Below are 21,954 nucleotides of genomic sequence, written 5' to 3'. Positions count from 1 at the left end.
GAAAAATGAAAGCAAAAGAGAAAAAGAAGGAAAGGGTTTGCTCCGCTCATCATTTCGCTGAGGTGTGCCATAAATGGAAACAGGCCAGGGGTGATTGGATGCCGACATGCCAGCTCTCAACCAAAAGATATGGGGTAACGTCACTCAAGTCATGGCAGACGAGAACAAGACCAGCCCTGTATTCACTGTCAGACAGTGACACTCATTGATCTGACGGGGCATCTCACCCGGTGAAAGTCAACACATTCGTGAGCTGTGTCTCTCCTCCATGCCTTTTTATTACTTGTCAGTTACTGTAAGACCAGTCTCGGGAATGTGAGGATAAACAAACAGATGAACAGACAGTGGAACACATGACCCCTGTCATGCTGTTCTGGGAGGGTATTTCAGGTGTCGTCTCATTCGTCAGATGGACCGCGGCCACGGCAGACAAGGCTTGGGGCGAACTGGGACTAGTTTAGCTTGAAAGCTTTTTGTTGGAGATTTTCATTCTCTGGCGTCATGGGCATGATGAGATGGTTGATCATGAAGAGACTCGAGAATGAGCTAGAGTCCCAAGCTGAGCACTTCAGGGCACTCTGATTGAGTGCCATGCTGAGGGGTATGTAGCGGGATATTCCCTGAGCTTAAAATACTCGTGAGACTCGAGTTTGCTTGTGATAATGAGAGCTCCAACCTCCAGCTCCCAGCTCCGAGTCAGCTGTCGCCGGGTTCAGTGTTGCATCACATCAAGCTCCCTGTCTGCCGTTGCCGTTCTACTTACTCGCTGTGCATGGCCTTTCTGACAAACAGCTCCCCCCTCCCCCTCCTCTCAAGTGCTGTATCTACCAGCCATCGAATTGAACCTGATTCAAGCAAAAAAGACCACCAACAGGGTCTTTTGCCCATCTTGTGTGTGCTGTGTGTGTCACTCGCCCATCCATGTCTCACTGTCCACTTAGCGCCCACCGCTTCCCAAGGTCCTCCCCCTGGCGCATTCTCCCCATGCCCCGATCCCTGTCCATCTTTTTCGGCGCGGGTCCTGGGCGTTCAAGCCATGACGAGCTAGACACGGTATTCATACAGTATCATTGTGCCGACGAGGTGGACGTAAGTGAGTCGAGTAGATATCTTCGGTTTTGCGACAGATAGATAAGAGAACAAGGCCTGAGCTCATACTTGTCATGATATCAACTCACAACCCTGCTATTCCTTCTCTGTTAGTCTCGATCTAAGTACAAAATCGGATTCTTATTACACCCCAGCCGGGGCACAGCAGTGTAACAACAAAGTCGATCCATTGGGTGATGTGATCGTTTCTGATCACGCCTCTGTCCTGCTTCGAGCCAGCCAGCACAACACCTCAGTTTCAACTGTGTGTGGTTGAGACGAGTGAGTGGACTGTCACCTCGTGAAGCCATCTATCTTCTACTCCTTCAAGATAAACATCGAAATTTCCAACATTTGGACCATTTCCTGTGTCTCGTCAGTATCACGTTGTTGTCACCTCTGGCACGTGTCGCATGGGTGTGTCCCTTGCTTTTTGCGTGTTCGTGTATGGTAACCATATGTACATCTTTTGCTTACCGCTCGCGTTTTTGTCACATAATCACAGCCGTTTTGCTTTTTCGCTTTTGAACTTTGCGCGCGCGCTCTTGTGCGATCTGATTCACTGCAGATACATCAGTTGCGCATTTTACTTTTACCTCCGAGGCACAGCGTTTGTTTTCCCCTCCAGCGCAAACCCAATTATCGCAGACCGAAACGACACGACTGACAACTCAAAACGTTGAATTTGTTACCTGACTAGAGTTAGTGGATTCGACCTCCACTGACTGGCATTTTTTTTCTTTGGAGATTTCCTGGGGTGGGAACAGGACTGGGTGGATTCAGGCCAAAGAGGAAAAGCGCCTTGTTAAAGCGAAAGGGAATTTTGGAGCTAAAAAATTGGCGCCATGGATCCACGGCATCCGCCCAAGCTTCCCTTTTCGCCGTCGCCATACGCTATTGTTTCTCCTTTCCCTCAAGTTCCAGTTCCAGTTCCAGTTCCAAATCCAGCTCCATTTTCCGCTTCTCCAACAACAACAAAACAACCATCGTCAACACCAAACGGTGTCATTACGATCCCTTCTGCTGGTAGCGCCTCGGCCAGCGCGACAACGGCCGTATTCTATCCCCTCGCCTCACCTACTCCGCATTCTTATCGAATCGCGCGCGCCGAATCTTTTCATCATCCTCATGTTGAGAATTTGAGCCCCGATCAAAACCTTGCGTATGCCGCTCCTCATAGTTTGGCCCAACGACGACCCTCCGACACCTCGATTTATACTCCAACGATCCGCCATACAAGCCACGAATCAAATCACGCGCGTTTCCAAAGCTCTACGGCCATTAACTCTCTCCGAACTCTCAATCGCGAAATGCCCCCTCCGACGTCGCCTCCTCAACCGGGGGCGAAACCGCCGCAAACTCAACAGGCGCACAGCATGATGGGCTACGGTCCACCTCCTCCGCAACCTGGTCCTCCTGTTGCTGTCGGTCCCCCGATGTCTTTTCCTTCAGGTCGCGAACTTCCTGCCCTCGGCGCGCTGGCGAGATCAGGCAGCAGTAACAGCTCCATGTCGATATCGTCAATGTTGGGCGGCCCACCTCCAGCCATGCGCGAATCGCAACCTCCGCCATCGCATTATCCGCCTCATTCTGGGCCACCAGTCTCTGGTCCTGGCTTCGCGACTGCAGTACATGCTTCACCGCGAATGCACTCTGCAACTTCCAACTACCCGCCATTTCGTCGACCTCACACTCCTGATCATCAGCGACCTTACGAGCCCAGAAACTCACCGCCTGGACACTATCCCACACCCGAAGTCCCACGCTACAGCACACCTTCTGCCTATTCAAGGCACCCCTCAGGCTCTGCAGATCATGCAAGAGAACCTGGCAGGTTACCACCGGGGCCCCCTCCAAGGCCGAGCAGCCAGCCTAAGTATCCGGGAATGCCTCGACCGATGGAGATGGGACGACCGCCAGGGCCAGAAGAAGCATATGGACGACGAGATGATATGGGCCGACCTCCGCCTGGCATGGAATACAACCCTGAAAGAGTTGGTTTGCGACCTAACCCGTACGAGGATCGGTATAGGGCAGAACGTGAGCGAATGGGTGAAGTAGAGCAGCGTGAACGCGAAAGAAGAGAGCGCGCATACTCTGGCAGCGATTCGGGAAGACATTCGATACATCCTGGTGACTATGGACACCGCGAACCACCTCGGAATCCTTTACCGTACGGCCGACCGCCTGATCGCGACCCCAGAGACATGCGAGAACGGGATCCCAGAGATGCACAATGGGGTCGCCCAGGCCCTGATCCCAGCTATCGAGCACCTATGGATCATCAGCGACATCCCGATTACCCCCCTGGCGCGCCTTACCCTCCTCATGGCCACTCTTATCAAGGGCCCCCACCCGATCGGTACGCGCCATCCTCACATCCGCCAGCTCAGAATATGCCACCTGGACCGGCACCTTATGAGTCCCCCGATCGAGCACGTATGACTTTGATTCCTACACAACAACCACAACATTCCCATCGAAGGCCAGAGGAAGGGCCTCCACCACCGACAATTGCCTACAACGGAGCTCATGGCCCTGGACAATATGACTCTCCCCGGCATCGAAACAGTGACGACGCTTCAGCTCCGAACGGCCAGCGTAACTTGTTAGCCATTCAGGAGATGAATCGAAAGGGTAGAATTTCACCACTCCCACAAGCGGTACAGGGCGCGCAATTACAGCAACCTGGACCAACTGGTGAGCCTGGAATCAAGAGCGAATTCGGTCGCATGTTTGCGGGTATTGGCAATGGAGTCATGGGAGTTTCAAGTCCCATCGCTTCTACAGCCATGCCTTTTACAAATGCAAGTCTCGCTAAGCGCGAGGACTCGGAGAACATAACACCCGAATCAGGTACAGAGGCAGGAGGCAAGAGCACCAAAGGCAGGAGGAGAAAGCTAAAGGATGATGATGGAAAAGGCGATGATGATAGCTCAGGACGAGCGACTCCAGCAAACAGGGCAAAGCGTCCCAAGACTCACCAGCATCACCATCATCATCAGTATGTTGGCTTGCCGTTTTCTGTTGATTTCGCTGACCGTAATAGTCACCCGCACCATCATCATCATCACCCAGCCGACTCCGCGCCATTAACTGGTGCTGCGCCTTTCAAGAACTTCAAGACCGGTGCTCCCCCTGGCGAAAAGGGCCTACCTGTTCCTCATCACCACCATCCTCCTCGACCTATACATACACACCAGCACCAGCCAGCGAAACAAGCTGTGACGAACTCGGCTCCGGTCATCCCTCCGAAATCGAAAACAATTATATCATCAAAGGCTGTGTTGGAATCCGTCTCAGACCGACCCAGGCACCATCTTGGAGATTTCATCTACGATCCCGGACTGAAACCTGGGCGATTAGTACCGAGTACCTCTACACACCGAGCTTTTGCTTCCAACCCAAAACCATTGCCATGGGATATGATTAAGAATAAGGAGAATTGTATCCTAACAGTCAAGGTCGCACGAATTCATCTCTCGTCAATCGCAAGAGAAGAGATAACTTCACGAGGATATCTGTGGGGTACTGACGTTTATACCGATGATTCTGATGTTGTTGCGGCGTGCATCCACAGTGGTTGGATCAAGGGAGAATGGGCTGAGGACGTTGACAACTCGGTTTTGGATATTGATCAGGGAGTCGCCGACAAGCGACGTAAGAAGCCAACGAACTCGACTGTCGACCTCGAATCCGAAGACCTCATCACTGTCCCTCCCCCCAGCGGACCCATGTCGATCCCTGCGCAACGCGATCTGCACGTCAACGTTCTGATCCTTCCTCGATTGGTCAAATATTATTCTTCTACGCGACATGGGATATCTAGCCGAGAATTTGGTGGAGACTACGGCCATCGCCACTCGGTTCACGACGGAATAAGTTATATGATCAAGAGTGTACGATGGGTTGAGAACGGCGCACAGCCACAGGCTCGACTTCGCGGCAAAGCTCGACGTGAGCGCATGCGTAAAGCTATGCGCGAGGTTAAAGGAGGCCTCGACAATATCAACGGCATTGATCTCAACAAAGACAAAGAGGGACAAATAAGAGGAGGAATATCTGCCACATGGAGAAAAAAGGAGCCCGAACCATCCACATCGAAGGATAATGACCCCGTAGCAGAAGGCGACAAAGAGAATCAGTCATCTGCAAACGACGAAGAAGACAAAGAAAAGAGCGAGGCAAAGGCTCAGGACGTGGAGATGGATGATGCCGCCGAAACTCCAGCCTCAGAGGAGAAGACGGATCAATGACCTGGTCGTCACGATTTGTCACATGTTCATTAAAAGGCGTTGGTGTCATTGCATTGCAAGGCAGAGAAACCGAGGTCTTGTAACATTAGAATACCCCTCTTATGATAATAACAAGTTTAATCAGAAGGCGTTGGCCTTTGAGTCTAAGCCGCCCCGTCTAGTTTTGATACAATTTTGTACAGTCGCCACCACATGTTGAACCCAATTTCCCTTTTGTAGACACAGCTTCGATGACATTTAAAAGTCCGTAACTCGTCCATTGTAAGACCAATCGCCCTCTCCGCCCCATCTCAAAGGCTCATTCTTTGGCCCTCCAACCTCGCCAGTCTTGGGATTCGTATCACCCTCAAACTCAGGCGGCGCGCCACGGAACAAGCCAATATTTACATCATCTGTCTTTTCGGGCGTAGTCGTGTGACGAACCTGCGACGTGGCAGGCGTGGTGGCAGCGGCTGTGGTTCCTTCGGGCTGGAAGGCGGATGATACGGAGGCTGCGCGCTGGAGACGCTCGAATTCCGCTTGTTGGTCGGCGGGGAGTTTTGGTGGTGATGGGCGGGTTTGGAAGGTTGAGGAGAAGCGGGTTGTGCGGAGGGGGGTTAGAAGGATGCGGCGGGGGAGAAGGCGTGACATAGTTGCTTGTGTTTGTGTGCTCTTTGAGGCGTGAGTGGTTGTTTGGTGGAATCGAGTATGGTTTGGATATTTAGAATGCGATGGCGAAATGATAGAGGAAGTGACGCAGATCGGGGAAGAGACGGGCCGAGGTTAGATTGACATGATTGATCGGTCACAAAGTGGAGAATGATCGGGATGAAGAGGTACGTATCTTTTGGAGTGGTGATGGCTTCATTTACGATTTAGAGGTGCCTGGACTGAACATCTCTGGCAGGTCGCACGATGAGAATGACTAATTCTGATCATTTCCAGCAAAGCTTAGACTTCTATAGTCATAGTAGAATATGTCTATTAGCTTCTACCCCCGAATTGAAAGAGATCACGAGAACCTCGCCATCAACACTTTTGCTTCTTTTCCTTGCGACCTTGATAGACTTTACACTGCTACTGTCACGAGTTTCGAAAGAGGCACCCACCAAGTCAAAAAAACTGTCTTCACCTCTGACACATCGTCTCATGATGTCGGCCACTTCGGTCGCCCGATCGGGTGGCTTCAATGGCACGTGGGATTAAGGCTGTCCCTGGAGCCTCACAGACAACGGGCTCTTGAAATAAAGATGTAGCCGAGACGCTAAGATACTATCGACGGTGTCAATATGTAGGTGTGGCGTTGTTAGCCTGACGTCTGAGCTCGGTCAAGCATATCGAAGTGATGTGATATCTTCGATTGCTGTTTCGGTAACGGCCGCAGTGAGATCTTTGTCTAAGAAGTTGACTCATATTAAGAGGGATGCTTATTCGTGGAGGTGCTGGTTGATATGCCTTGTTGTGGTGGTGATGAAATGGCTTCACTCAAGCCAGGCGAGGATGAAGTCATGATATACGAGCCACAATGACATACAAACGCCTTGAATATCCGTTGACTCCGCTGGAATAACCTTCTCAGCTTCTAAACTGCCAAGTCTCTGACATTGTATCATCCTTCTTATTATCGCCTCAACACGCGTCTCTCATCAACCTCGTGCTCCATCCTAATCCTATCATTGGCTCATCGACATCTTCACCACCACAAGCCCCCAAATCACGGCAACATCTTAAACAAGTCTCGCTCGGTCCTCAATTCGATCAATTTCACCCCCTGCATCGACCGTTTCTTCACCAGAAAAAGCCAAGATCGGTTCTAGCATCTCGCCTATCGAATCATAGCTTCGCAAGTACGCACACTTTTTGCGGGAGCGCGGATAGTTTAACCAGTCCTTTGGGTGTTTAAAGGCAGCTTGGGACCCACGATCGTCGACTGCAGCTTATGCTTTGACCAGTGCTTATCGGCCTTTGTTAATGGTTGGCTTGATCATGGATTGAGAACATCGCTGTCGTGGAGACAGCAGCAAACTCTTGATACTCTATTATTGTTATTACCCCGAATGAGATGGCGGTGCTTCATCAGTATGATTACATCTTTGCTCTGACTGTTATATTTGCATGCCTCGATGCCTGGAACATTGGTAAGTCTCTTGGATATCTTGCTGGATTATGCTGACGTTGTAGGCGCCAATGATGTCGCCAATTCGTTTGGCACGTCGGTCTCCTCGAGATCGCTGACCATGAAGCAAGCAATGCTCGTAGCAGCAGTTTGCGAATTCAGTGGCAGTGTATCTGTTGGGTCTCGAGTGGCAGATACCATCCGAACGAAGATTGTCGACCCTCATCACTACGACAGTTCACCCGGTGTTTTACTTCTTGTCATGATGTGCACTATCATGTCGTCCTCGCTCTTCCTGACATTCGCGACTCGACAAGGATTACCCGTTTCAACTACTCATTCGCTCATCGGAGGACTCGTCGGAGCAGCTACAGCGTCGATAGGCATCACAAAGATCAATTGGGGATGGCATGGTGTGTCTCAGATCTTTGCGGCGTGGATCATTGCGCCGTTGATCGCAGGCTGTATGGGGTTTGTGCTGTTCATGTTCACCAAGAAGTTCATCTTGACAAAACAAACAGCTGTTAGGAGGGCATTCTACTCCATCCCGTTCTATACCTACTTGACAGTAGGTGCACTCACGATGCTTCTCGTTTGGAAAGGGATCCATACTATCAACCTATCTACTCGAGACATCGTCATCTCAGTCTTTGCGACAGCTTCTGGGATGACTCTCCTCCAAATATTCTTTCTCCTTCCCTTCCTATGGACGAGAATAATGCACGAGGATTGGACTCTCAAATGGTATCATGTCTTTCAAGGACCACTCCTCCTCTGGCGATCACCACCTCCACCGACACCAGCTGGGTTCACTAAGCCTCGCATCAGAGACTACTACCAGGGGCATCTCACGCGGGAGGAACTCAACCACCTACGTACCTCCGAAACTCTTCTCCAATCGATTCAAACACCAGACGGCCAGTTACCCGATCTTGATCGTGACGATGAATGGATTCTCCCACCGCCAGCTCAAACACCACCCAAAACGCCCCCAGGTCGCTTCGAGCCTCGCGCCTCATCGGAATTCATACCTCCCCGCCCCGACGGCTCATGGAACAGTCCTAAGGTAATGGCATGGAAAGTCAACCGCGTGCTACTCCGCGGACTGGAGAAGGACGTCGTGGCTATGCAGAAGCGGAACAATATCCTCAACTGGGATTTGGAGGACATGCACGCTCGATCCGCGCACTATGATAACCGTGCAGAGTACATGTATTCCGCTCTTCAGATCCTCACCGCCGCAACAGCATCTTTTGTCCACGGGGCAAACGACGTCAGTAACGCAGTCGCCCCGTTCACAACAGCATATCAAGTATGGTCTAGCGGAGGCATACCCGAATTCGTCGCCATACCGATCTGGATCCTCGTCGTAGGCGGTGCATGTATCGTTGTCGGACTGTTGACCTACGGCTACCACGTCATGCGGACGCTAGGCAATCGTTTGACGCTCATCTCGCCAAGTCGTGGTTTCTGCATGGAGCTCGCGAGTGCAATCACGGTGCTCATGGCAACGAGGCTGTCTTTACCCGTGTCTACCACGCAGTGCATTACGGGAGCTACGGTGGGCGTTGGGCTGGCGAATGGGGATTGGAGATGTATTAATCCGAAGCTTGTGCTTTGGATTTACATGGGTTGGTTAATTACGCTGCCGGTGACGGGAGTCATATCGGGCTGTTTCATGGCACTGATCATCAATGCGCCGAGATGGGATGGGTGATCACATCAAAGTGTTTGTATTTCTGGGCTTAGCGATGATACCTGTTCCATATGCTTGTTTGCGCTTATGATAAAATGACTATATTTAGAAGTATATACTAGAAGCTTAGAATACTCAAGGTTCAAGCAACTCGTGCAAGCAGAGGCCAATGCAACTCGCTCGTGATGGCTTCATGAATGTTTGCTCATGTCCGTGCTAACGGCTAGCTTCCTGCAACAAGCCTCGCGCATGGCACCTATTCCGCTCCAACATCTCCTCAAGTTGGTCCCACAACTTGCAAACATCAGACTCGTCAAGTTCCGGATCATTATCACTGACAGCGGCCCACTCCTCTACTGGTACGATATCATGATTTGCTAGTCCAACCACGAACCTCCTCATTTTGACATCCAATCCGTCTAAAGTATCAGCAAAGGGATCCCCAATGCGTTTATGCACTGGACGCGCCGTGGTCGTAAATTCAAGCAGCTGTTTGGGCTGTCTGTCGAGGAAGAGGTTGATGATGTTGGTCCAGATTTGCTTGGCTGGGGCTATACAGTTCCGCAGACTGATCTTCTCGAGTGTCCCTGCATGTTTGGAAAGAAAGGCAAAGAGCTGGCTCGAGATCTGAGAGTAATCCAGTTCTAATGTTGTCAGGCACGGTAGATTGATAGACGGAGATGCCCAGTTTATGGGTTCCACAAGTTGCTCATTGCCCATGACTGCATTCATCTTCCCAGTGAGTCGCAAGACCTGAACATTATGCAGATTCTCCAGAAACATCTCCGGGAAGAGAGTTATGAACGCCTGGTGTGCTGAAGTCATCTTTCCATACATGTAACTCCCGCCATGTCCCATGTATCCGACACCAGCAAGTGTCATCTCAAACGACGCCAGGTGTTTAAGAAGATCTTTCCACGTTTCTGACTCACATGCACGATATGCTTCTCGCCCAGTTGGCGGAAGACTATCGATCTCAAGTCGAGAAAAGGAACGCGCACTTTTGCTTAACGCCAGTAGACTCCCTTCGATAAGAACTCTCCAAGGCTCTGTATCGTGTTTTCCATGCCATAGATGAAACTCCCAACGGTTCAAACACTGTGGTGACAGAGCCCATTCCGATAACTCCCAGTGACTCAGGTCGAATTTAAATTTGTCCAAGGACGGGAAAAAAGTAAGAGATTGTAGTGCTGTTCGAGTCTCATCACTGAGCTTGATCTCAGGCTTGTGTCTCCTGTCTCGAGCTGGCCAAGGATGATGAGGGTTGTACCGAATTTCGCGAACGATATCCCTTCGAGGTCCAGATGCGAGAGCCAATAAGGCACTTCCAGATTGTGAGGTTTCGTTTAATTCGATGATTGAGTATGTTTGATGTTCAAATGCAGACATTAGGCGATGAGACACGGCGCAAAGTTTTCGCAGATCTTCATGATCGACATGGTTGAAGATTTCGAGGAGAATCTCGGGGGCAACTCGATTGAGTGCCATTTTGACAGTGTGCTATAGTGAAACAACATGGAATAAAAGAATAAAATGAGTGAGAGATGTATATAATCTGAAATGAGTGGGAAGTTAAATTGTAACGTTATCGAAATCTGACGTTGGATCGTGGCTCTTGGCGTATGAGGCTTGAGTTATGATGACACTAAAAGATAAGACTCTCTCTGACGACAACACGAGTCATGCAGTGCCCTCCGAAATGACATCAACAAAGTTTGTTGGGATTCTTCTTAGTAAAGCCAGTGTATTAAACTTCTTGACCATGATAAAACAGTCTGAGTCCCGAACGACTTGATCACTTACTGGTGAACTCAAACCCAATAGGCCATGGATATCCTGGCTGTTGGTTTCTGAACAGACTAAGACACAGTGCCAATAGAGAACGGACTTTCATATCTATAGGTATCTTGGGTTATACTCTTGTATTCTCCCCGTTAAGAACGGTAGATAAATGATGTGCCAGTTAGTCTTGAGATGCTTATCTCTTCTTTACTGATGATTTGCGTACTGACAGGCTTTTCAACCTACGAGTAGCAGCGAGGTAGCAGAATCAGTGAATATACACCAGAGTCAAAACCTTGTAAACGGACTACCTGCTGCGCTAAAATCAATGGTACTTTTTATGTGTGAAGGCATGTATTCGAAGAAGATCACACTGTCTTACACTGATGTCTGGCTTCCCTGTACCCTTCAGCAATCCAGTAAGCGTGGCCTGATTCAGCTAGCGGCTGCCTTTGCCATCAACTGCCATGGCCATATCAATGTACAGGAGCCATCCTTTCTCATCATATAAATCTAATTCATCGGATCATCTGCCTTCAACTTGTTTCTTTTTACCCAATCTATATGCTTTATCTTCTTTGCACGATTGGCAGCTCAGATAACCCCGGCACAATAAGATGAGATGAGATGAGATGTGATTGGAGTGCTGGTAATTGGGACCGGGGTGAGCCAGACTGTCGGGTCAATCGATGAGTGATAATCTGCAATCTCTTACCTGGATTTGCGTGGTACGGTCTCCATTATGGGACAGTCTGTCAGATCATCATAGATAATGCTTCGATGGCAAGTACCATCATGCTGGATGGGATCGTGTGAGACTGAGTTACGATGGCGTATTGACGGGTGAACAGTATTTCCTTCATCTCCCACCAAGGTTGACGTCTACTGCCGCCTTCAGTCCGAAACGACAATAGGTATTGCTCTCGTTTCCAACTCATTGCAAGTCTTACAGAACCCGTGGTGGTTACGAGATCAGGAAATCCATCGAAGGATAATAATTTGACTCGTCCGATTGTCGTCATGTTCGCAAATATTTAAGGTCGATATACGTTGAGTTCAGCATAACTTCGAATCCAGTAATATTGGCTTTTTACGGTATTCATGATAGCCAACTCAAGCTTTAGATGTTCCATTTATAGTTTATAATGCAAATATACAAAGAACAGATAAACTTACTGGCCATTGCAAATCGGACTCATCGTGTAAATCCTATGTCAACCTTTGCCTCATTGTCATCGAAATACTTGCAGCGTTCACAAACTCCAGGATTTACACCCCAGAACCCATCGTCGCCTCTCATATCACATCGAACTGTAACGATGCCGACCACAATAAAAGCACCTGTGGTGTGGATAAACGGCTTCCCAGGTACTGGCAAGAAAACCATCGCCGACGCTATGAAGCAACTCGATCCCAACATCCTAGTGCTAGACAACCACAAGTTGATCGACCCCGTAGCAGCAGTAATCTCCAGAGATCACCCAGAATACAACACCCAACGAAAACAATACCGTCAGACCATTTTACAAAGACACGTACTCCATCCCTCCAGCCACGATCACCTCGTCGTCTTCACAGGTACACCCCCCCTCCTCCGTGCCATCATCTAGCTAATACTCAGATTCATTAGACTTTCAATCGGACAACGAGCTGGGTCAAAGTGTGGCACAAGAGTACGCAAACGCTGCAAGTTATGCAGGCCGCCCCTTTCTTCCTGTATACTTGACTTGCGGTCTTGAGGCAAACATTGAACGGGTGGACCACGCGGAGCGGGTGGCGAGTGGAACCACGAAGTTACTCGATCAGTGTCTTTTGCGAGATATGAAGGGGCGTTGTGAGCTGTTTAAGTTTCAGGGGTATCCGGGCTTGATGATCGATTCAACGGAGAAAACGGCTTTGGAGAATGCCAAAAAGATTCTTGGTACGGTGGAGGGATGGCGAGATGCAGATTGATCATACGTGACAACCGCAGGGCAGTATCATACTTTGGCACGGTTACGGAAGGCTTCCCCGGTCCGAGATAATGACTAATACAACGGGAAAGACGTTTGGTATCGGGTGCTAGTCTAGACTCGATATGCTGATGCACTTTGACGTTTGGTGATCAAAGCGTGGGCAGATAAGCAGACTGCCGCATGAGGGAGGTCAACACCCAACGGATGCACTGCAATAATGACGACGAGGTATCAAACAACTGAGGAGTCTCATAGTATTCTATGTAATAATATAGTGGATATAGTGCACGTTGGCATCGGGTAACACATTTAATACTCGGGATGAGGAGGCTGGATGCCCTTCCCGCGCGGATGTTGAGTATCATATTAGTGACGACAACCGCGGGATCCAAAATATATGGCTTCACATAAACCATTATGACATCTCAATTTCATCCAAGACAATCTAATCACGTGCGAGAGCATTGTTCGTCTCTGATTGATATACTCGTCCCCTCCATCATTTTCCTCCTCTTCTTCTTTGCTCCAGAGTTCACCATTTCCCCCACCTGTCACTATGTCTTGCCCTCTCGTTACTTTCGCACCCGTCCAAGTCTTCTTGGTTGAGTACGAAGTTCACCTCCAGTATCAGCAGTACTGGCATCGAAGCACCATCCCCTATCATGATGCCTTTCCCCCTCAATTCCCTATGACTTGGAGCCCCCTTTACCCCTCAATCTACGAGCGGACTGATGGTATCGTCAGATACCCAGTATTGTTCTGTACAGCTGGCTGTTCTTCCTGGGGAACCGTTATCTCATGGACTATACATTACCATTCTGTCGCATGAAGATCCCTCCTGTGATCTGGGCAGTGAGCTTACGTTCCAGTGGAAGTTGTTACGGATGTAAAACATCCATCCGATACAATGAGACAATGGCAGCTGAAGAGTTCAACACAACTTCGACGTGGCACGGGGAACATTCTCGTTCGCTACTACTTCCTTCAGCCTTCATCGCCACAGTATCCCTGATAACACACCCGATGGAGGAGAATATCATCTCGAAACCAAAGAGTGTCTTGCGCCACCGCGACCTTCAGCGTGAAGGAGGTACTACCCGGGCAGGGTCTCGGCGTGCTGGAACCTAGCACTGGATTAGAGAAGGCAACGTCGACCACGGCTTCAACTTTGCCAGTGTGGATAAACAGATCAAGCGAGCCGATAAAATCTACGCACACGAAGTTTCTCACTACCGACGATCTCAGGAAGACAATGCGGTCATGTGCCAAAACCATCACAGTCCAGCTGTCGACACGCTTGGTCTGCGAATGTATTGATGAAGCTTACCTCAACCATATAGGTGTCTGAAATCTTCCCAGCCCCTAGAGTGAGCATGCCATCAGCAACAGTGTCTAAACATGAGTCCAGACGCATACGACCATATTCTGCAGCTGCCAAACCTCATCCTGCCGACATGACGTGTTGAGTTTATCTGAGAATGCAGACGATCGGATCGCAAGATGGAAGAGCGTGGGTCGATGAGGCAAAAAGCCTTGAAGCACAACCCCTTGACTTTTCTATATTACCACTTTGCTGCTTGATGTTGTTACTCTGTACCCAATCTCTCCAATCATGGACTCTAAGAAACGACCAAATCAAGCATATGTCGAGGACTACGTTTCAGACTAGGACTGGGCTTTGATAGTCATCGACTCGCCTTGTTACCAAGAGGAGCTGTTTCAACTGTCAACCTCTCAATGGTTTTTCGAAGACAAGCAACCTCAGGAGGAGGAACATTCGAGCCAAAATTACACAAAATCAGGCATTTGCGATCGATGCCTGGTCTTTACATATAGGCTTTCGGAGCATAAACCTGGGTGTGTCTGGCATTGACCACGGGTTTGGCTTCAAGATCCAATTTCAATGTGATATGGCAGGAAGACACTCCTCATCTCATCGTTCGATACAGGAAGCGCCAGGATCTTCAAACGGGTTGAGACATTGACCAACATGGACGATGTTCAAGGGCATGAAATCTGTCGGCGCTTGAAAACCTTTACGACGGGTTACTCACTGAGACAATCTTTGGGAACAACTTGATGAGGTCGACAATGCAAAGTGGGGGATTGCAAAGAAGAGCCCATTCTACACAATGGAATAAATGGGGAAAGCATGCGGATACGACCTCAATGATCACTCTTTGATCGATAAGTTCGACTAGGCGCAGAAAAAGATCGTCAACAACCAGATCAGGCAATTGCAACGCCTCCAGGACGACCACATAACTATTATTCATCTTGATCCAAGGGCTAACATCTCCTCGTGTTTCTTGCGTCACTGGACATTTGCCTGACTGTGATACCAATATATCATGTCAGCTCAAGTGTTGGCGACAGACCACACTCAAAAGAGACGCCTCGAGAACAAGATACTCAAGTAGTAAACCTTTTTAGCCCAATTCGAAAATATTATGCATCGAATTCTCTTTTTGGACCCTATATCAACCAGGAGTGCAAGTAGGCCAAGTCCTTCATGGCTGGCTGCCCTCCTGTCTCTCTACAGTAGCTCCAAAAGACGAGTCTGATTCCATTGCCGAAAGGAGTCAAAAGGCTATAAAGGCAAACTGAGCAGAAAACTCGAGATGAATCATCAACCTGGAAGCGATCATTGCTATAATGGCAACCAAATCTGTCGATCACCCACAACTCACCCAGCTGGCTTACGATATGAATCGGACGGCCAGTTTTGTGTCCCTGAAAGTAAGGATCCCACGAAGAGAAGGACGAGATCTATGTGCTCATACGGAAGCGAAGTCACGATTATCCTGCGGAGATATCTTCTTTTTCTACAAGACCTTGTATCTCATCTGGAGCCAATAACCACACGCCCAGACTTCGGAAATGTGATCTAGGTGCTTGGGTTGGTTATCAACTTGGACAACTTTAACAAGTAGAGATACTCCACAAAGTTGCGGTACGCCTGACCAAAGACAAGCCCGAGGATGTGACTAATAGAATCGACTACTGCTGCGACTCTATTTCGAGACAAATAAAAATCGAAGAACTCCCAGTTTCTACGCACGGCAAGATTACTATCGACGGAAGGGATTTGGATATGCTGTTTCTGGGAGCACATATTAAGACGAATTTCGACGTTGTCATAACCACATGTCTGCGTCCTTGTCAATCTCTGCGGCGCAACAGAATCATCTGTCTCCACCTGAAGGAGCACGGCATGGGTTATTTCTCCGCCGCGGCTTGGGGTACTACTGTGAAGAGCATATGGCTTGCTTTGACGAGGCGTTGGCCTGAGCGGAAGGGAATATCAAGGCGGCTGATAACCACGCCACCAAGGCTGAAACTGCGACTGTGAATAAGAATCGTTGGGGGCAGGACAGAGCCTACATTGCAGAACAAATCAATTTCTACTAGGACATCCCAGCACCATGCGTCGAGATATCTACCACGACTACCAGCAGTGTGGGCAAGCTGAATCTAGGTCCCTCCCGCATATCCTTCCTGCGTGCAACGGCGCCTTCAGTGAGATAACCATAAAATAACTCAAATACAATAGTGTGATTTATTTGACACGCCTAACAAGCGAATTACCAAGTACTGTCACGATTCGGCGCTCAGGTGAACACAGCTACAACATATACGAACCCCTACCGACGTATCTTTCCCTCCCGGGAGCAGCGTCAAACATCACCTCCCTGGAGGCTCCAAGGTTCTATCACTAATATTATATGGTGGTTTATCATCCTGTAAGTCAATCTAATATATGAGAGTGACCTAGTTGTTAATAGTCTAAAGTGACGCCAACAGAAAGAGACGATGTTAACGTCAACAGAATAACAAAGAAAGCTCTAGGGACAATCCGAGATGTTCTACGCCCCATACGAGTGCTACCGCATCCACACTCTATGGCAAAGTTTCTATTATAAACTGTTTAGCCTAAGATTAGTCTCGTGGCTGAGATTACTGCTACATCTGCAATACGGGTCAAGACGCTCGGAACAGGCTGCACCAGGCCATAGGAAACCAAGCAATTTCGGTGGCATGAGCCTCTTACTACACACGAGTCGGGAGAAGTAACCTGGTAGCCCGAGTCTGCCCAGCCAACAAACAGCAACTCTCAAACTCTGCTCATACTAGCGCTGTCGCGATGGTGCTGGCGCGCAACATCTACTTCATCAGAGCACAATCTCCTTTCTACTCTCAAAACCTTTTCTTATCATACACAACATTTATACTCTTCTTCACCTTGTACGTCAAGCAAGCACTCTCATACCTTTCTAAGACAAAAGCCAGAAAATGAGATTGAATGGATTGCTACAAAGGGATTCATTTGGAATTGAGCATGGTGTTACGAATTCCTGTCTAGGGTTTACTTATAGAAATTCTTTAAGAGGAACTTTGTGGGCATTAGCTAAGATAAGTTCTCGAGATTATAGTTTTCAAGTTAAAATAATTAGCCCTTCTTCCTCTGTACAGCAACTACAAACAGGAGAAGGCGCTTACACAACAGGAGCTGTAGGCATCATAGGCCGAGGATTGGCCTCCATCCTAACGTCTCTCCAATCACACATAATAAGGCGATTTCGTGGGTCAGCCTTACTGAGCATATAATTCTGAATATCAGCGACCACCTGACCAGAGGAAGATGGCTTCCCCACGATGTCAAGCCTTGAGATGACTCTGAGCCCGGATCCAGGCCCTTTATCTTCCTCACACTCCTGGACCTCCCACTACCAATTGGTCCTGGGATGCTTTCAGGTACAGAAAACAGACAATTCCGTACAATGCTACCGTATCACATCATGTAAGAACTTGAGATATTACTACTCGCCATACCAGTGCTATTGGTATGTAAATTACATCAGCGAAGTAGACCCAGAAGCCAAAGAGTCCGGGGATAATTGAAGTACGCACACTTCCCGACATTGGACAATAGAATTGGCGGTGCAATGCCAAAAAGCAGCAGGTAATACATTATACGAGGTTCCCACGAACAAGTGCTGATGACGATTTCGGCAGCGATTGCAACGGCGACGATGCGCAAGTCGACGAAAGCGGAACACAGCGTTGCTCTGAATGATTTATTCAAGCCCAGATGTTGCCAATGGATGAAATCGTTTCGTCTGAGACAAAGAAGACCGCCATCAAAGAAACACTGGAGGATGCATATACTTGCGATTTTGTGTCGACGCCCATACCCAGCTTCGCACCACACAAAGTCTCCCGGGAAGATATTTGGGATCACAAAATAATATCAGAACACTTACATTACCTTGAAAGCTTGTACTCTGAGAGGAGTACTCAGAGTAACGGTGCCACTTCATTACCTGCAATACACTGTTGCTCAGTTGATCTGTGCATGCTTTTTATGGCTCTTGTCCTCTTTACTCTCTGTTCTGTTCGAGACTTTTGATGCTCTGTTCGGAAGAAACCCGCCATTTTACTGCATCTTCAGTATCTGCAGCTCACTCGTCTGGATAATCAATTACTGCGAAGAGTCGGACATCGACATAGACGGAGAGCGAGAACAAGACTTGCAAGCCAAAAGCAATCATGGCGATTTTGCAACGAAGCGTCACCTCAAAAGCAAAAGCTCGCCAAATTCAACGCCTCTTCAAAGCATTCACTTTATTTGCGTGAGTACCGTGATCGTCATCAGACTCTGAGTAGTCTGGTAAATCTCATCTTTGCTACGCTTCTTTCATCAAACACGATAAGTTCTTCAACGCCACTGAGCCATTGGCATCGCCACAATTCAAAACACATATATCATGCCTATTATACCGCCCCGGCAACCTACGAAAATGGACGGGGTACTCTGCGGCTTATGATCAACTTGAGTACTGACGCAGTTTGAGAGCTGAGAATATTTCGCGGGCAGTTTCGTAACTGGATGAATGGGGTGCTGATCCGAGCGTTTAATACTTCACATGCAGTGAAGATGAGCAACGATTCATTGAGGAGAATCGTGAGCTCAAGCTCAGAATGTTGTGTGAAAGCTTTTGGGAGGGCTTTAGTGGCAATCATGATGATCTTTTGTCGAAGACATCCTGATCCCTTCGATGGTTCATTTGCTCCGGACCTGGCTCTGGGAGTCCTACGCACTCAGGCAAAACCTACATGTTGGTTCCTTTACAACGGCTGCCTCCAAATCAGGCCTAGCCACGTGTGTCAGTTACAGGGATGTAATCAGAACAACGGACAATCGCTGGTGCCTCGCGTTCCATGAGTTCATTTGATCTCCTTTATTTCGAAGTATGAGACATAGTGAACTTACTGCATTGTTCCTCGACGTACGTGCCAATCATCACCAGCATGTTTACGGTCACTTCAGGATTAAGCAGTATAAGAAGCCCAGCGTGCTTCAATCGCCAACTCGAAAATGAGCAAATCTTCCAAACCACAAACAGCGATAAAGCTACCTAGTTTCCAGACCATTAACGACAGCTTATTTTCACGAAGTAGAAACACAAAAATGTTTCAATTCATCAAGAAGCTTTTTAAACGACGCAATGCCGATCGTGGCGAATTTCACAAATTCAGCCAGTTGCCCCAAGAAATACAGAACATGATCTGGGCCTATGCTCTCTGTGTGGATGCTCCGCGGGCCTACTTCGTGGACGTCAAAGATTGGTTTCGCCAGCCATGGCAAGTGAAAGCAGTACACACTCTCCCAACAAGCCTTGGGGATTTCCCTCTCCCGCCTGCATCAAACCCCAACAGCGACTACGGTCTGATGCGAGTTTGCCGTGCGTCTTGTGAAGAGGTCACTCGAAGCTGGAGTCTTTGGCTGCCACGGGTCCCTGCGCGCATAGTTCTCGCCAACTCACATGACGGTGGCAGGAGGGCAAAGGCATTTAGCAGCCTTTACATTGATGCAACCAGTGACTTGGTCTTCATAGATAGATGGTGGCAAGAGCGCCGCTCTGTAAGTTCATTCCATGGCGTTACCGAATTCATGCTGCCAGGGAACAACCGATACCAAGGTCTAGAAACTATCAGAACCGTGGCTGTACCGGTCGACTCCAACCTCGAGAGAAGCTATAAGCCCCAGTATCTGATTCATCTCAAGGCGTTGTTTCCTGCATTGCGAACATTGTACCTATACCTGCAGCCAAGACTCTTGGTTCCAGCCGATTCACGCCAACAAGAGATGCCCATAAATTTCCTTGCTCCTGAGTCTCGGAAAGACCAGGTGCCTCCAGCAAGATTCAGGGCTCGCGGTCGCATCTTCTACGAGATCTGTCCCGTGAAGATGAGATCAGCCGGACTGCTTGTGCCTATCTTCGAGGACGATGTTATTACCATCAAGTTTATGACTTGGCAGTGGATCCAGTGAGGTCTTCTATATCCGTAGGAGATATGTACTTGAGCCTTTGGGGAGATCTGAACTCAGGGGGAGATAATGGTTAATCAGGCTGGCATTTGGATCTGATATGGTGCATGTTTAATGTTCGGCATTGCAGTATCGGGCTTCCTATGGGCGGTGATGGTGATTTGAACGTATATTTATAAATTCAGCTACATAAAAATACTTTAGATACTCTCATGATATGTCTTTCAGTGAAAAATGATGGCTCTCTTTATGTTCCGAGGTAAATCTGTTCACTACTTATCAACTCTTGTAAGTGATGCACGTGATGCGGCAACCGAACCGCAGAACAGTGGCGCACGTGATCGCAAGCCGCTCGGCAGTCCAGCAGGACCTCTTTACGTACCTCCCCTTCATCGCTAATGTATACGGCGAAACCGGAGCTATTAACTTTCGCTTCGTCGCAACACATACAATCTCTTAAAATCAATTCCTCTCCCTTGTTCTCTCTCTAAACTAGACCGTCGATTTTGAAAACCGCATAGACAATACCCCAAACACCAGTTCCTTTACATCCGAGGCATCGAGAGCCATCATGATATCGACCCCGCCACCCCGCTCCTTGCGCGACAAGTGTCTCGAGCTCCAGCAAAAGGTCGAGGCGTTTATTGCTGAGGAGGCTGATACACAGACATTGCGCGATGTACAAGATCAGGTCCGCAAGTCGATAGAGGTCGTGGATGAGGCGTTGGAGAAATATCGGTGCGTTTTGGTGCAGGGGAAGGTCGGATAAGGGCTGACGGAAGCAGACCGGAACAAATATCGTTATCATATAATGGCGGAAAGGACTGTAAGTCGCATAATGAGGGTCTGGGGCTTTATAAAATTCCTTTTAAAGGTCTTTCAAGTATCAGCGACAGGTACTGATCATACTAGGCCTCGTCCTGTTAATCCTCCTCCTCGCTCGCATGGGCCGACATTACTATTCCACATCCGACACGACCAACGGCACTTCCGAACTTACACCCCCCGAAAAGCTCCAATGCGTATACATCGTCGCCGCGCATCCCTTTCCCGAAGTTGACACGTTCGTCGAGACATCCAGCGAAGAATACGGCCTCGAAGTTGCGCGCTACGTGTTACCGATGAAGAAGGGGCTAGAGATATACCTTGAGGAACGACCGAGTATCAAGGCTGTGTTTGTGGGAACGAGAAGAACGGACCCTCATGGTGAGAACTTGACGTTCTTTGATCCGACGGACGCTGGCTGGCCGTCGTTTATGAGAATACATCCTGTTATTGACTGGCATTACGGTACGACCTCCTTCCATCGCTCTCCTTGCTCTATTCTCATAACCTTATAACGAACAATGGCTAACTAACCTCCGAACAGTCCAAATCTGGGCTGTAAGTCCCCCCACCACCATGCGCCGAACGAACTAACATGACCAGTTTATTCGACACCTCGGCATTGAGTACTGCCCTCTATACGACCAAGGCTACACGAGTCTAGGCGGTATAAAGGACACACATCCAAACCCCCATCTGAAGAAGCAGGGTCAAAATGGAGAGGGTTTCCGGCCGGCGTATGAACTAACTCAAGATGATGAGGAGCGACTGGGTCGTGATTCATGAGGTGACTGTATTTGTAAGGCATGTTGATGTTGCATAGGAAGGCATTTTATAGAGCATAGACTCGTGGCGTTTGGGTAAATCATCTCACCATCTCATCGCATCTATCTATTGCATTGCTTCTGTGCCTGTCAATCATG

At 48.7% G+C, this 21,954-nt stretch overlaps 7 protein-coding genes across 7 annotated transcripts; 5 read left to right on the top strand and 2 right to left on the bottom strand.

Moving 5' to 3' along the window:
• Positions 1 to 1,934: 1,934 nt before the first annotated feature.
• On the top strand, positions 1,935 to 5,464 carry FOBCDRAFT_292838 (histone deacetylation protein Rxt3-domain-containing protein; the record flags this gene model as incomplete). Its single annotated transcript, XM_059611812.1, has 2 exons — positions 1,935 to 4,093; positions 4,139 to 5,464. 2 exons carry the CDS (start codon positions 1,935 to 1,937, stop codon positions 5,343 to 5,345), a joined length of 3,366 nt encoding a protein of 1,121 aa, XP_059464859.1. The 3' UTR covers positions 5,346 to 5,464.
• Positions 5,465 to 6,064, bottom strand: FOBCDRAFT_33472 (uncharacterized protein). The gene has a single exon (XM_054704538.2). It carries the CDS (start codon positions 5,973 to 5,975, stop codon positions 5,583 to 5,585), a length of 393 nt encoding a protein of 130 aa, XP_054560513.1. The 5' UTR covers positions 5,976 to 6,064; the 3' UTR covers positions 5,465 to 5,582.
• A 1,500-nt stretch (positions 6,065 to 7,564) lies between these two features.
• FOBCDRAFT_222634 (phosphate transporter) lies at positions 7,565 to 9,164 on the top strand. Its single transcript, XM_031183447.3, has one exon. It carries the CDS (start codon positions 7,574 to 7,576, stop codon positions 9,155 to 9,157), a length of 1,584 nt encoding a protein of 527 aa, XP_031039089.3. The 5' UTR covers positions 7,565 to 7,573; the 3' UTR covers positions 9,158 to 9,164.
• Positions 9,142 to 10,754, bottom strand: FOBCDRAFT_222633 (uncharacterized protein). Its single transcript, XM_031183446.3, has one exon. It carries the CDS (start codon positions 10,622 to 10,624, stop codon positions 9,353 to 9,355), a length of 1,272 nt encoding a protein of 423 aa, XP_031039088.2. The 5' UTR covers positions 10,625 to 10,754; the 3' UTR covers positions 9,142 to 9,352.
• A 1,309-nt stretch (positions 10,755 to 12,063) lies between these two features.
• Positions 12,064 to 12,871, top strand: FOBCDRAFT_201316 (uncharacterized protein; the record flags this gene model as incomplete). Its single annotated transcript, XM_031183445.3, has 2 exons — positions 12,064 to 12,496; positions 12,549 to 12,871. 2 exons carry the CDS (start codon positions 12,064 to 12,066, stop codon positions 12,869 to 12,871), a joined length of 756 nt encoding a protein of 251 aa, XP_031039087.3.
• A 6,462-nt stretch (positions 12,872 to 19,333) lies between these two features.
• FOBCDRAFT_222631 (uncharacterized protein) lies at positions 19,334 to 20,373 on the top strand. Its single transcript, XM_031183444.3, has one exon. The coding sequence runs from the start codon at positions 19,346 to 19,348 to the stop codon at positions 20,207 to 20,209; it is 864 nt and encodes a 287-aa protein (XP_031039086.2). The 5' UTR covers positions 19,334 to 19,345; the 3' UTR covers positions 20,210 to 20,373.
• A 238-nt stretch (positions 20,374 to 20,611) lies between these two features.
• FOBCDRAFT_33464 (FMN adenylyltransferase) lies at positions 20,612 to 21,929 on the top strand. The gene is made up of 5 exons (XM_031183442.3): positions 20,612 to 20,944; positions 20,992 to 21,032; positions 21,119 to 21,496; positions 21,576 to 21,589; positions 21,635 to 21,929. The coding sequence occupies exons 1-5, from the start codon at positions 20,778 to 20,780 to the stop codon at positions 21,815 to 21,817; spliced, it is 783 nt and encodes a 260-aa protein (XP_031039084.1). The 5' UTR covers positions 20,612 to 20,777; the 3' UTR covers positions 21,818 to 21,929.
• Positions 21,930 to 21,954: the final 25 nt, after the last annotated feature.

This window comes from Fusarium oxysporum, chromosome V (assembly GCF_013085055.1).
Source record: "Fusarium oxysporum Fo47 chromosome V, complete sequence".
NCBI lineage: Eukaryota > Fungi > Ascomycota > Sordariomycetes > Hypocreales > Nectriaceae > Fusarium > Fusarium oxysporum.
Note: the sequence above shows the minus strand (reverse complement) of the source record. Positions and strands in the feature narration are given on the sequence as shown.

Bases quoted from the DNA above. Each gene is read 5' to 3' on its own strand.
- FOBCDRAFT_33472 (XM_054704538.2), bottom strand. From the start codon at position 5,975: ATGTCACGCCTTCTCCCCCGCCGCATCCTTCTAACCCCCCTCCGCACA.
- FOBCDRAFT_222634 (XM_031183447.3), top strand. From the start codon at position 7,574: ATGCTCGTAGCAGCAGTTTGCGAATTCAGTGGCAGTGTATCTGTTGGG.
- FOBCDRAFT_222633 (XM_031183446.3), bottom strand. From the start codon at position 10,624: ATGGCACTCAATCGAGTTGCCCCCGAGATTCTCCTCGAAATCTTCAAC.
- FOBCDRAFT_222631 (XM_031183444.3), top strand. From the start codon at position 19,346: ATGTTTCAATTCATCAAGAAGCTTTTTAAACGACGCAATGCCGATCGT.
- FOBCDRAFT_33464 (XM_031183442.3), top strand. From the start codon at position 20,778: ATGATATCGACCCCGCCACCCCGCTCCTTGCGCGACAAGTGTCTCGAG. The intron at 20,945-20,991 runs GTGCGTTTTGGT...TGACGGAAGCAG, and splicing joins GAGGCGTTGGAGAAATATCG to ACCGGAACAAATATCGTTAT. The intron at 21,033-21,118 runs GTAAGTCGCATA...TGATCATACTAG, and splicing joins ATATAATGGCGGAAAGGACT to GCCTCGTCCTGTTAATCCTC.